Source organism: Vicia villosa, unplaced genomic scaffold (genome assembly GCF_029867415.1).
Source record: "Vicia villosa cultivar HV-30 ecotype Madison, WI unplaced genomic scaffold, Vvil1.0 ctg.005251F_1_1, whole genome shotgun sequence".
Taxonomy (NCBI): Eukaryota; Viridiplantae; Streptophyta; class Magnoliopsida; order Fabales; family Fabaceae; genus Vicia; species Vicia villosa.
The window spans coordinates 65,043-79,111 of NW_026706597.1; the positions used below are offsets into that span (position 1 = coordinate 65,043).

Below are 14,069 nucleotides of genomic sequence, written 5' to 3' on the forward strand. Positions count from 1 at the left end.
ACGGCCAGGACTCCTTCACGTGTGAACAGCGGGATCCAGCTGTATCCCACTCCCCTTTTTCTTTCCATACTCCACCGCCCAAAGTAATTGATTCCTCTTTTTCTGCCTCACCCACTCCCCATAATATCTTCCCACTGCCCAAGAAAGACCTTTCTCGGTCTCCACCCCCAACGTTCAAAATTCAATTTCCCCCCAATTCTCCTTCTGCCACGCGTCCACCGCAGACCCTTTCCCCAAACCAGATTTCATCCCAGCCCTTCTTTTCCCCAACCACTTCCTTGGATCCTCTTGCAATCTCCCATAATTCCGAAAATGCCACCAACGACTTGAACCTTGAGGACAAGGTTCTCATTGGGCCTATGAGTATTGATAAGAGCAGCAATTCAAGGCCCATTAGAGTGAAGAAAAAGTCCATTTTACTTAAGAACTTCTACACTTATTAAAAGGTGTATTTAGTAATATTTTTAGTTGCTGCACTAGTTGCCTTTTATGTAGGCCCATGGCCCTTTTATTCATTAGAAAAACCCTAGCTATATATTGTAATGAGCTGGTGTGTATTGAATTAAGAAAAATCAGATTGTTGTTTTTATGTCTTTATCTCTTATGCAACCCTAGATCTAAAGTTAGCTTAGCATATTCTATCATGGCGCCTCCTATTTTTTTTAAATTTTTTCCAATTACCTGCGAATTTACTTGCGGATTTAATGTTACCTGCGGATTCACCTGCGAATTTACCTGCAGAATATTTGATGTTTGGTCTGCATGTAAATCCGCAGGTAAATTTGCAGGTAAATCAGCAGGTAACTGAAAAAATTAAAAAAAAAAATAGGAGGCGCCATTTGGAATGGCGCCTACATGTAGAACACCCCAAAACATGGTTATTGGGGTAATTTTCTTGAAATATAGGTTAGTTATGTATATATTTTTTAAAACTTGGTTATTAAAAAAAGGTTAAATAGGTTTTTAGTCCCTATATATATGCGACCCTGCATTTTTAGTCCTATAAAATTTTCATTTAATGAATGGTCCTTCTAAAATTTTTATGCATGTAATTTCAGTTGCTGCTGTCAAACTAATGTGTATTTTAGAATGATTACTTTGCAGACATGTTCATAATGTTTTAAAAAGTTCCTGAAAAAAAAAAAGTAACTCAAAATTTAATTTCTAAGTTGAAATTTTCATTATTTTTATCATTATTTTTTGAAATTTGAAAATTTCATATTTAATTCTTCTCGTTTTAAAAAATTTTAAAACTCGGTAAATAAATATTTTACAGTATTCTAAACATATATAAAAAAATTATTCATAAATTTAAAAATTAAAGGGTAATTAATCAGTTTTTAAAATTTTAGAAAATAAAATTGCATGCATAAAAATTTTAAAAGGACCATTCATTGAAGGAAAATTTTATAGGACTAAAAATGCAGGGTTGCATATTTATAAGGACTAAAAACGTATTTAACCCTAAAAAAAATTTCCTTGCATTGAATATACATGGTAAGAAATCAATTAAAGATATTGATTTTCCAAATAGTTATTATAAGTGTGTGCTCATCCTAAATGTTATGATAAGAGAAGGTTCAAAAATCATATGGTGAAGTTAGAATTGATTACAACAACATCGCAATCCTCAACCTTTTGCTCAACATCTACCATGAAAAAAGAATTCACCAAACAAGTGAAAGGAATGTTTATATTAACTGTTTAATTGATTCAATTGTTTTTACAGGTATTGATTGATTTAATTGAAAAGACTACAGAACAATGACGACGTCCATTGATGATTCTCATTTAGAATCAGAACATAAATTGCAGTATAATAATCTTAGAAAAGTTTTAGTTATAAATAATGGAATGTAGGGATGAAGAAATAAAACATACCACTCTCTAATAGTTCACTGTATGGAAAAAAGCAATAAACATTAATCTTAATACTCTCATTATAAGGAAAAAAAGGTTTGGGTAATACTTTTAAAGGAGTGATGCGGCGGTTCTAATCGTCGCTAACATTGGGTTGCGACAGTTTAACAACTATTGCAAAACTGTGTGTCTCAAGCTAGTTTTGGTACACTTTGAAATACCTTCACCCCAATCGTCGTAATATATCACGACGGTTCTAAAACAACCTCCAAAGTATAATGGCGACCATTGTAACAATCATATTTTTTAACTGACATTTTGTTTTTGAAGGTTTATTGTAACAATTACAAATTATCTCTTGAAATTATTTTAATTCAAACAAGCGTTATTGTTTTTTGAAATTTTTTCTATATATTTTCAGTGAAGGTTTAAATTGATATTAAACATTAAATTTGTATTTTTTTACAACAAATTTAGAAGATTTTACCTTGTACTCCTACATTTATTCTTATACTCCCACATATTATGAAAAATGTCAATTTTGCCTTTGTGTATTTTTAATTAATTTTTTTAATATTTATTTTGTTTATCGGAAGGCTTTTGCAAAAGAGTTTCGATAGTAATTATTTTTACATATTTCAAGTTTTATCTTGTGTTCTGTAAGACTTTGCAAAAGAGTTACGGTAATCAATTTTAACTTTTATTTTGTATACCGGAATACTTTGCAAAATAATTCTAGTAGTTTTTTTATTTATTTTGTTTACCGAAAGACTTTGCAAAAGAGTTCCGGTAGTTACTTTTAACTTTTATTTTGCCTATCGGAAAACTGTGTCAAAGAATTCTGAATTAAAAAATAATTTTGCAGGAAAAGTAAAAATTATGAATAAACTATTTATATGAGGCTATTTTGGTCAAAAAATATAATGTAGGAGTAGGGAAATAAATGATGGGGTATGAGGTAAAATTTTCCAAATTTAAATGTTAACCAAAAAAAAAATATTGGCTTATTTACTTAAATGTTAAAAAATAGTAGTTAAGAGGAGCATATGGACATTCTTAATTTATTTATTCATAGTAGGAAGGTGGAGTTATAATTATAGTTACAAGAGAAAGTCGTTTTATTCTTTGCTCACTATGAGCTATAGCACTTTATAGCATACATGCATACCATCTGATAATTCATTAAAAAGACCCCAAAATTGAGTACAAATGATCCTTTATTTCTAGGCTTCCTCTCTCCCTTTCTTAAGGTTGAGCATTTGCAAAGTGAGATTGTTCCTGATTCTCAAGTAGCCTATCAACTTCTTGAGCTGATCCAGGGAATGCAAGCTCTTTCACTGATTTATGTATCTGACGTATTACATTGTCCTCCTCACCTTTAAATTTTTAGTCACCCAAAAATAAACATATCTTATTATTTTTTCTCCTTGATTTAAATAGAAGAAGGTGACTTAAAATGCTGACTTAAAATTCATATATAGAAAAAGAGATTGACTAAGAACATATTATACCTGCAAGGAAGTTTCTCTGGTTGTTCTCAGCATTTATACCAAAGCCAAGCAAATTGAGATTTGACGAAGCTTTTACGACAACTGGATGACCTGCTGGAATCACAAAAACATCACCTGTAGACAACTTAGCTTTATAATTTTGCACTTGTTTCCTTATCTCTTCTTCTCCTTGTTCCTTTTCCTCGTCGTCTTCTTCTTTCAGGCCTTGTTGGTTCTCATTTCTTTGACCCACAAGTTCAAAATCTCCATTTCCTTCAATAACTGTTACTATCACTATGGCCCTTGAATTATAGTGTGGCAACAAAAGAGACCCCTAAAATAAAATTCCAAAGAATATATAAATATGTGTTTTAGCAATATGTTCTATAATTAAAACATGTTATTTAGTATAAAAAAAATTCTTATCTATGAGTTAATAATAAAAGTTTGACATTATAACTTCAACGGACAAAATTTCAATCCTTTAGAATAGTTGTTATTTGATCTTGTGTAATTTTAATTAAGAATAATTTTATATATAACTTGTTGTGTAGTTTATTTGTCTACGTTATAAGATAATTTTGATATACCTGATTAATCTCCACAGAATTGACAAATATATTCAAGTTTTGAAGTTGTGGATTTTCCTCCGAAGTGATCTCAAAAAATTTACCAAACTTGTTTGAATAGATAGGATCACGACTTCTCAAGTTAAATGGTTCAGATTCAGAAGATGCACTTCTTTTGGAGCTATATTTTGCATTTTTGCTCAATTCCTCAATTTGTGTCCTGGATATTTTGACTATTACACTCTCTTCTTGACCTTGTTGCCTCCTATCTTTAAGGCCTCTCCTGTGATGTGTCTCTTTCTTCCGCTCTTCTAAGAGAACCTTCTCTATCTCTTCATAATCGGTCTATAGTTTTTTACAATGTATACAAGGACAAAGTGAATATTTACATAGGATAAACCAAACTAATACATAAAAAAAGAAGAAATTAAATAGTTGTTTTATGTTTACATCGAAGGAAGCCTCTAAAATGTTCTTGCTGAACTCAGATAAGATGGAATGTTGGTTTCGATTTCCAGACACTAAGAAAGACTGTTGAAAGGAAAAAAATAATTATAAGATCAATAGAAAAAATTATAGGAAAATGTGGATAAATATAGTCATAATTGTTGTCATGTTATAACAAATACGTCTAAGAAATAGTTTTATGCAATTGCATGCATACATTAATTGATATGAGAAAAGGCAAATTTCGCGGCTATATTACCTGAAGTTGATCTGGTCTATTTATGGGAATGACAAGATCTAATACTCTAAGATCTTCCTTGTCATCTCGATTAACTAAATAACCCACTGTGCCAGCAGGAAATTTTATGGTATCTCCACGCTCAAGGTTGAAAGAGCTTCTGTCGTTGGGTTTCAACACTGTGAGTATAGCTTTTCCTGCAAATTGCAGATAACATTATATTTTAAAATTGAAGTTAAGTTATCATTACAAAACATACATGCAAAGTAAGAAATACCATTCTTTTTAAACAGCAATTTATGATTAGTTTTTAATATTTAACTTGATAAATAATAAATTACCACTAAGGACAACAAGAATGAAATCGGCATCAGTTTGTTGTGGAAGAAATATGGTGTGAGGTTTGGACTTATACTCCAAAAGAGAGTAGTTTTGGAGATTCTCAAATATTTTGGAACGTTGATCAAATTTTGAGAGAAGACGAACGTGACCGTTTTCATTCTCAAAAAGAGTTTGAAACCTCTTAGACTCAAAGATAAAGGGGTTATCTTGATCGGATCTAGAAGAAACACACACTGAAGCTAGGAAAGCAATTCCCAGCAGCATCAAAAATGGAAATGAAGCTTTCATTGTGGTAGCAGCCATGTTGATTTGAATTATTGTCTAACTATACTCGATGTGGATGAATGAAGTACACTGAGGTAAGAGGGTATTTATAGATATAGAACAAAAAGCTATGTAATTAACATGCACCAACATTTGGCCATGTTGTATCATGCATATGGACGTGCGTTGAAATGTACAAAATTGAGGTGGCAAAATGAAAAGAACATAACATGGGTGGTGGAGTTTTGTTTGAATTTGATGAATCTGGACATTCTTTAAGAAAAGGAGGATGATTTATATTTGTCTTCATCACTCACCAATGGTTGGATTTTGGTGTATATATTACTGAGGCGACTAGAGAACGTTAAGAAAGAGAATAAAGAATTACCCATATCTCGTCGTATAGAATTGAGAAAATGTATTACTAAATTGAATATGGATTATCGGCAGCTTCCATGCTTGCAGCTGATTTTGTAGCAAAATTTAACCATTGAATGGATAGAACCATTTTAGATTGAGAATATTTTATACCTCTAATTATTTATCATGCATTGTTCAATTATAATGTAGTAAAATATTATTTATTTTAGTAATAACTAATCTTTTTGTTGGAAAAAAAATCATCGACTAATATATTCAAATTTTAGCAATGCGCACAATTTTTATTAGATTCAAAACTAAATTATACACACAATTTTTATTAAGATCCAAAAGTGAAAATTAAAATTTTTAAATAATAAATATATTACGTGAATAATAATGTCACTTTTAGCAAGGTGATCGATGTTCGACACACGTTTTTTTTTAATAAGCAATGAATATAAGATATCGCACTAGGGGTGCAACCCTTACATCGAGAACACACTAAGAAGTTTTGTTACAAAATAATGGTAATTTATACCAATCATAAAAAGTTATCCTACCCGGAAATTCCATAATGTTAACCCATCTCCATGAGAAATACAAGATGTTTGATATGACCTCGTCGAAGCTAAAATTTCCATTGTCAAAAATGATTGTATTCCTCATATTCCAAGTACACCAAATTAAAGCTATCCATATTATGTTTAGTTTAGCTTTAGAGTTGATGTTTTTCTCCTTTTCTTGTATGCACCCAAAGCTCTTAAACTCCTCATAAGAAAGCTTAACATCATTACCCAACCACAAATAAATTCTATTCCATACCGCCTTTGTGACATTGCAATGGTAGAAAAGATGATCCAAGGATTCCGGATGACTATTACAAAAAGGGCAATCAAAGGAAGTAAGATTAGACACACCTCTATTACCAAGTTGCACTTTAACCGGAAGTCTATTGGTGAGGAATCTCCATGCGAAAATCTTGATCTTTGCCGGAATGGTTGTCTTCCAAATAACATCCAACAACTTGATAGTGGATGTAGACCAAGCTATATCCTTTGCATTAGAGACCAAGTGTGAAACACTAGACACCGAGAAATCTCCGTTTGTATTTAGCTTCCAATGGAATTCGTCCGTTGCCAATATGTCCGGCACTACCCCTTGAAGATTCGTTTTCAAGTCCCTAAATTCTTCGCCGAAGACCATGCCCATTGCGGAATGAGCGGTCGTATCCGAGCTTCAGAAAATTGCTCATGAAATCATTATTGAAGGTATGCCCCTCAATGAACAATTTCAAATTGCTGCAAACATTGACAAACTGTCCCCCCGGTTGGAAAGATTTCAAAAATGTCCTTCGCCACAAAAAAAAAGGAATTTTCAATCGAGAGTCTGATTACTCGCCTCCGAATTGAAGAGGAAGCTCGGAGACAAGATCAGAAAGATGAAGTCTTAGTTGTTTCTAACAACAAAAAGAGATTCGGTGCGGTTCTGAAGCCTACTGGAAAACCATTAAAGAATCAGAACCGCAATGTTGTGAACCGAATTAAGAATGAGAATCCTTCTAGGGCCCCATCTGCTCCATTTACTAGGCAACAACCACCACCTCAGAGAAATGACGCTCCGGTTTTCACTTGCTACAATTGTGGAAAACCACGTCATATGGAAAAGAAATGTAAGAGCAGGCCTAAACCTGTTGCTGGCTTAAATGCTCAGATTAACATGACAGATGAGCCATTTGTTGCTATGATCACTAAAATCAACATGGTTGGTGGAAGTGATGGTTGGTGGATAGACACTGGTGCCTCTTGCCATGTCTGCTATGATCGTATTATGTTCAAGACATACACTATTCCTAAAGATAAGAAAGTGCTATTGGGAGATGCTCACACCACTAATGTTGCTGGAATTGGAGATGTTGAGCTGAAATTCACCTTAGGAAAGACTTTGATCTTGAAGAACATCATGCACGTTCCTGAAATTAGGAAGAATCTTGTTTCTGGTTTTCTTTTAAATAAGGCAGGGTTTAGTCAAACTATAGGGGCGGATTTGTACACCATCACTAATAATGGTATTTTTGTTGGGAAAGGGTACGCCGCTGATGGCATGTTTAAGTTGAATGTTGATTTTAATAAAGTTTCTCCTTCCGTTTACTCTTTGTGTGATTTTAATATTTGGCATGCTAGATTTTGTCACGTTAATAAGCGAGTTATTTCTAATGCAAGCGACTTAGGCTTAATTCCTAAATTAAATGTGAATGATTCAAATAAATGTGAATATTGTAGTCAAGCTAAAATAACTAAGACTTCTCATAAATCAATTATTAAAGAATCTAATCCCCTAGATCTTATACATTCTGATATATGTGAATTAGATGGAGCTTTAACTAGAAATAGTAAACGTTATTTTATCACTTATTGACGATCGCTCTGATTATACTTATATATACTTAATGAAAAATAAAAGTGAAGCGCTTGACATGTTTAAGATGTATGTGACTGAAATTGAGAATCAATTTAATAAGAAGATTAAGAGACTTCGTAGTGATAGGGGAACTGAATACGATTCTGGGTTATTCAATGAATTTTATATTAAACATGGAATTGTACATGAAACGACTGCTCCATATTCTCCTGAAATGAATGGTAAAGCAGAAAGAAAGAATAGAACTTTTACTGAACTTGTTGTTGCAATTATGATGAATTCTGGTGCTGCACCTCACTGGTGGGGGGAAATTTTATTGACTGTTTGCTATATCCTGAATAGAATACCCAAGTCAAAAATTAAGATCTCACCTTATGATATATTAAAGAAAAGACAACCAAACTTGTCTTATTTGAGAACTTGGGGCTGTCTGGCCTATGTCAGAATTTCGGACCCGAATTGAGTTAAACTCGCCAGTAGAGCATACGAATGTGTATTCATTGGGTATGCAGGAAACAGTAAGGCATATAGGTTTTATGACCTAAATGCAAAAGTGATCATAGAATCAAATGATGTTGATTTCTATGAAGACAAATTTCCCTTCAAATCAATAAATAGTGGGGGCACTCAATCGAGTCACATTCTTGTCATAAGAAGCACAAAAAGCAACGACAATGTAGAAACAGAACTTTGACGAAGTAAAAGAGTAAGAGTCTCTAAAGACTATGGGCATGACTATGCGGCTTATAATGTAGAAGAAGATCCAATAAATCTTCAAGAAGCTTTGTCATCTCTGGATGCAGACTTATGGCAAGAAGCTATTAATGATGAGATAGATTCTCTAGAGTCTAACAAGACCTGACACTTAGTAGACTTGCCTCCTGGATGCAAACCAATCGGTTGTAAATGGGTTTTGGAAAAGAAACTAAAACCTGATGGAACTATTGATAAATACAAGGCTCGTCTTGTAGCCAAGGATTTTAGACAAAGAGAAAATGTAGATTTCTTCGACACCTACTCTCCAGTCACTAGAATTACATCCATTAGGGTACTTATCTCAATTGCTACTATTTATAATTTGATAGTACACCAAATGGATGTAAAAACAGCTTTTCTAAACGGTGACTTAGAAGAAGAAATCTATATGGAACAACCGGAAGGTTTTGTGATCCATGGACAAGAAAACAAGGTCTGTAAGTTAGATAAGTCCTTGTATGGATTAAAACAAGCTCCTAAGCAATGGAATGAAAAGTTTGATAGCTTAATGATATCGAATGGGTACAAAGTGAATGAAAGTGACAAATGCGTTTATTACAAGTCTGAGAATTGCATTTGCATTATCATATGTCTATATGTAGACGATCTACTCATACTTGGATCAAACATTCACGCCGTTAATGCTATGAAATAATTGTTGTACAACAACTTTGATATGAAAGACCTCGGAGAAGCGAGTGTGATTCTTGGCATCAAGATCACAAACTCCGAACCAGGAATTTCTTTGGATCAATCACATTACGTGGAAAAGATCTTAAAGAAATATAATTATTTTGAATGTAAACCATCGAGCACACCATATGATCCAAGCATGAAACTATTTAAGAACACTAGTGAAAGTGTCAGACAGGCAGAATATGCAAGCATCATTGGTAGTCTTAGGTATGCCACTGATTGTACCAGACCGGCCATTGCATATGTCGTAGGATTGTTGTGTAGGTTTACGAGTAGACCGAGTAATGAGAATTGGCGAGCTATTGAGCGAGCCATGCGGTACCTTAAAAAGACAATGAACCTCGGTCTACATTATCAGAGATTTCCTGCAGTACTTGAAGGATACAGTGATGCAGATTGGAATACATTATCAGATGATTCTAAAGCTACTAGTGGCTATGTATTCAACATAGCCGGAGGAGCTGTATCTTGGAAATCAAAGAAACAGACTATCGTGGCTCAGTCCACGATGGAGTCTGAAATGATAGCATTAGCAAATGCTAGTGAAGAAGCAAGTTGGTTATGATGCTTGCTAGCTGAGATTCCTTTGTGGGAAAAACCTATGCTAGCTGTGTTGATCCACTGCGATAGTACCACAACTATTGAAAAAATAGAGAACCGTTATTATAATGGTAAAAGACGTTAAATTAGAAGAAAGCACATCACTATTAGAGACTGTATCTCTAAAGGAGCTGTAAGAGTGGATCATGTACGCACTGATGAAAATTTAGCAAATCCTTTGTTGAAAGGATTAGCTAGAGAGAAAGTCTATAATACATCATATAAGATGGGACAAATGCCTATAGTAATGTGAGTCGCTCATGATGGTAACCCGACCTAAATGACTGGAGATCCCAAGAAATAGGTTCAATGGGTAATAACAAGTTGTGAGTGATATGAGACGCTACAGGAGTACTCTTGATAGACTCACCTATGTGATTGTGGAACTGAGGCCGGTTCCTATGGAATTTCGAGGAAGAATTCCTAGAGCCTTCACTAAACCGGGATACACGTCCAGGGCCATTAAAAGCACGGGCTATTGATAATACACCTTAAGAAAAGGTTCTGTGCGGGTCTGATGTCTAAGATAGAGTTCAAGACAATAGTGTCACTCTTGTTGAATTGGAATCTTACTTGCTACGCAAAGGTTCAAGTCGTAGACACCTTTGCTTATGCACAATCTTAGAAACATTTAACGTACTTCTAAAATTCACCTTTTAAATTCAAGTGGGGGATTGTTGGAATACTTGGAATGATGATAATTTGGAGGAGGAGTTGGAATGATTTGTTGACATTAAATGAGCAATAAATGAGCACAAGTAAGAGTTAATATGAAGATGACTTTGAAAAGATTCATTTTAAGTCCCACATTGGAGGGAACACAAATAATAGTAGTGTACATATATTCCAACTTGAACAATTGTTGTTGGGCCCAAGGGCACCTACAATTTTGTAATGGAGTGAGGACACGACAAAATGCAATCATGACATACACGCGCGCGCGCCGCCGCCTCCGTCCGTTCGGCCGGCTCGGCTCGGTTCGATTCGGTCCGGTCCGGTCTAAATGAATTAATTTTTTGGGACTCGAATTAGTGGAAATTAATTTTCATTAATTAATTAATTCGGTGAAAAATTAAATATTATTATTTAAATATTAGGAAATTAATTAATATTTAATATTAATTAATTACGAATTGGTGACGTGTTCTAAGACCATGTCTTAACCTAAATTTTGACTAGGTTTGCTTGTCCTCAAGAGTCATTCGTGACTTGCTGACCAAGTGCATAACGACTACCTTGACTGGGTCGGTTCCATTCTCCCACTAAATTTTCGCCCACGATTCGGTCCACTAAATTGGATCTTTCTTTGCCTATAAATATATTGCCTTCATTCATTTTTTCGGCACTCCAGAATTCACAATCGAATTCTCTCCTCTCTCCCTTTTTCTGCTTCATCTTATAAATATTCTTTTCTGTTTTCGACTGGATTTATTCCAGATACTATGATTGGTTCTTAAACCATCTTTGAAGGTGTATCAATTAGACCGATTCATCAACCGTGCAAGTGTGAATCGTATTTCTTGAAACGAGTTGTTTTATCCTGGAGGCTTCGTGGGTATTTAAGAGCTGCTTTGCATAAATTTGGCAGTACCGCAAAACGTCTTAAAGAAAGCATACCTATCCGCGACTCAGCCGATAATTTCCTCTATGGCATTATTTTCATAAACTGAAAAACAACAATACCTCACTAAAAACGCACATGAACACCATCTATCATCTTGTCTTTATGCGCTGATTATGAAAAAAACATTTAACACGCATTGGAACAAAGTGTAGATTCATTCAAAGAGAAATCACATCCTGCAAACAATGATGCAACATATAACACAGAAAACATATAACCAATGCTCAGCCTCCCGGTGTAAGGAGCTCTCACCAGATGCATATGCCCTATTTCGTGTTGCGAGAATGCTGAGAGAGACCAGAAAACGTACCTGATGCGAATCTCGAATCGAAATTTTTTTTAGAAAAAACTCTACGAGCTGCTTTCCTCCACCCCTTACTTCTTGAAGATGATGATTAGTTACGGATCTTTAATACGAACATCTGAGAAATAAACTCAAAGATGTTCTTGATTCTTAAAGCTCGATTCGCATGATGTGTCGTCCAGCCTTCTGAGAAATAAACTCAGAATTGTGGATAGTTGGAACTTGAATCTTGCTTGAAAACCAAAAATGGTGATTGATGATGGAGTTTGCTTTTGATGAAGATGATGATGTATGGAGGTGGTTGAAGGTGATGAAGAAGGCGGAGTCTTGATAAAAAGAATGAAGGTTGTTGTGGTGGTGGAATTTGTTATGAAATTTGTTATGATTCTTGATGGTGAAGATGAGAGAGAGAGAGAGGAGAGTGATCCGAGAGTGAGGGAGAAGAGAGTGAGGAGTGGTGAAGAGAATTTGGAGATGTGAAGAGAAGGATAAAAAATCATGTGTGAGATTGGGAAGTTTTTTTAGTTTATATATGGTTGTCCATGGTTGTATGGTGGAGTAGAAGTGTAGCAGATTACTTGCATGATGTGTTGTTGGTACGATGGTGATGCGTTGTAGTTTATTCTTTTCCCTCTAAACTTAGCTTGCAAGTTTTGTTACACTTGGAGTATGCATACCTCACCACTTTCATGCATGCAGTAGTGGTATCATTGTATGGAGTAAAGAGTATGCATGAAGGTGAGCAAAGTCGTTGTTGGACATGTCTTGGCATGAGAATTGCATCAATAAGGGATCCTGCATCAAAGTCACGTGTTGCTTCCCACAAACTTTACCTTACTACATCAGTAAAATCTCCATTGACTTTGCATGATAGGCCAATTTCCATGTCGGACTTCTACGTTGAAGCTTCTCGCGACATGTTCAAAAGTGTCTTTGAGCTTTGCCCTTTGCAACTGAGAAAGCACGCCTGAAATTTCTGCCAAGTACCAGAGTTTTAGCAACCTCTAGTGTCCTACTTTAGGTGACCATATCTTGGTACACACCCATTCAAATTCCAAATTCTTGATGTTAGTGGAACGAGCGTACATCATAGAGCAATTTTGATGTTGGCGATATTTTGAGATTTCTCCCATATCAAGGTGTAACCTTGTATCAAAGTAAGTCTCATACTAGATTAGAAATCTTGAGGAATTTCTTTAAGTCTCAGCAATTGTGCACCCCTGTCATACCCCAAAATTTGTCCATCATATTTCAAAATATTTTGACTCATATGATATTCAAATGCTCAAAGATACACAAGAAGGAAGCATGCAGCCTGCCTCCTAAGCAATCAACCCACAACTAGGGTTTTGCTTCTCTTCAAGTAAAATCAACTTATGATACCTCAGATGGACTCCACGGCCTCTCATATACCTTATAGTATCTTAATGTCAAGTTTCAAGCTCTGATTCATAAGATTGTTCAGTCAACAGCTCAAATAATCAACAGTCGATCATTTTGACCTAAAAGTCAACTATGGTCAAATTGCAGTCAAAATGCCTGATTTTTGGTCAACATCAACATTATAATGTTATATTCATCATTTGATCAAATATTGATCATGATTCATCTAGAAGAGCTCCAAAATCATCAAAACCCTAAGGTTCTAAATTAGGGTTTTTAAGGAGAAAGTCAAACCAACTTTGACTGATCGTATCTCTATCATACTTTCTCAAAAATTCCCCAACCAAAGCTTATTCTCGGAGAAATTTTATTCTCTACAACTTTCATGTTGGGCACAAAGTCAAGAAATGCACCATTTGAGAGATATAATCCAATACATTACAGGTCCTTCTAGAAACTCGCAAAAAGCTGTTTTCTTCCAGGAGCCACATATGCAACATAAAATCCTCAAATGAAAAAAAGGTTCCAAAGTGGCTTGTAGAGGACATCTTGGGCTTTCCAAAAAGTCCTAGATCACCTCCATATGGTAAATATTGAATGAGTTATGACTGGTGCAAGTTGGGCAAAATCTGGAAAATGCATGAAATCCTAATTGGTGATTTTCACACTTTTAAGTAATGGGCTTATAATCTTGAGTCATCCACGTGATAACAAG

General features: G+C 34.7%; 2 protein-coding genes across 2 annotated transcripts; both read right to left on the reverse strand.

Moving 5' to 3' along the window:
* Window positions 1–2,913: 2,913 nt before the first annotated feature.
* LOC131642552 (vicilin-like) lies at window positions 2,914–5,310 on the reverse strand. The gene is made up of 6 exons (XM_058912793.1): window positions 4,946–5,310; window positions 4,626–4,801; window positions 4,370–4,450; window positions 3,941–4,264; window positions 3,372–3,684; window positions 2,914–3,236 (listed from the first exon to the last, which is right to left on the reverse strand). The coding sequence occupies exons 1-6, from the start codon at window positions 5,247–5,249 to the stop codon at window positions 3,106–3,108; spliced, it is 1,329 nt and encodes a 442-aa protein (XP_058768776.1). The 5' UTR covers window positions 5,250–5,310; the 3' UTR covers window positions 2,914–3,105.
* Window positions 5,311–6,074: 764 nt separating this feature from the next.
* Window positions 6,075–6,782, reverse strand: LOC131642557 (uncharacterized). The gene has a single exon (XM_058912796.1). It carries the CDS (start codon window positions 6,780–6,782, stop codon window positions 6,075–6,077), a length of 708 nt encoding a protein of 235 aa, XP_058768779.1.
* Between the last annotated feature and the right edge of the window lie 7,287 nt (window positions 6,783–14,069).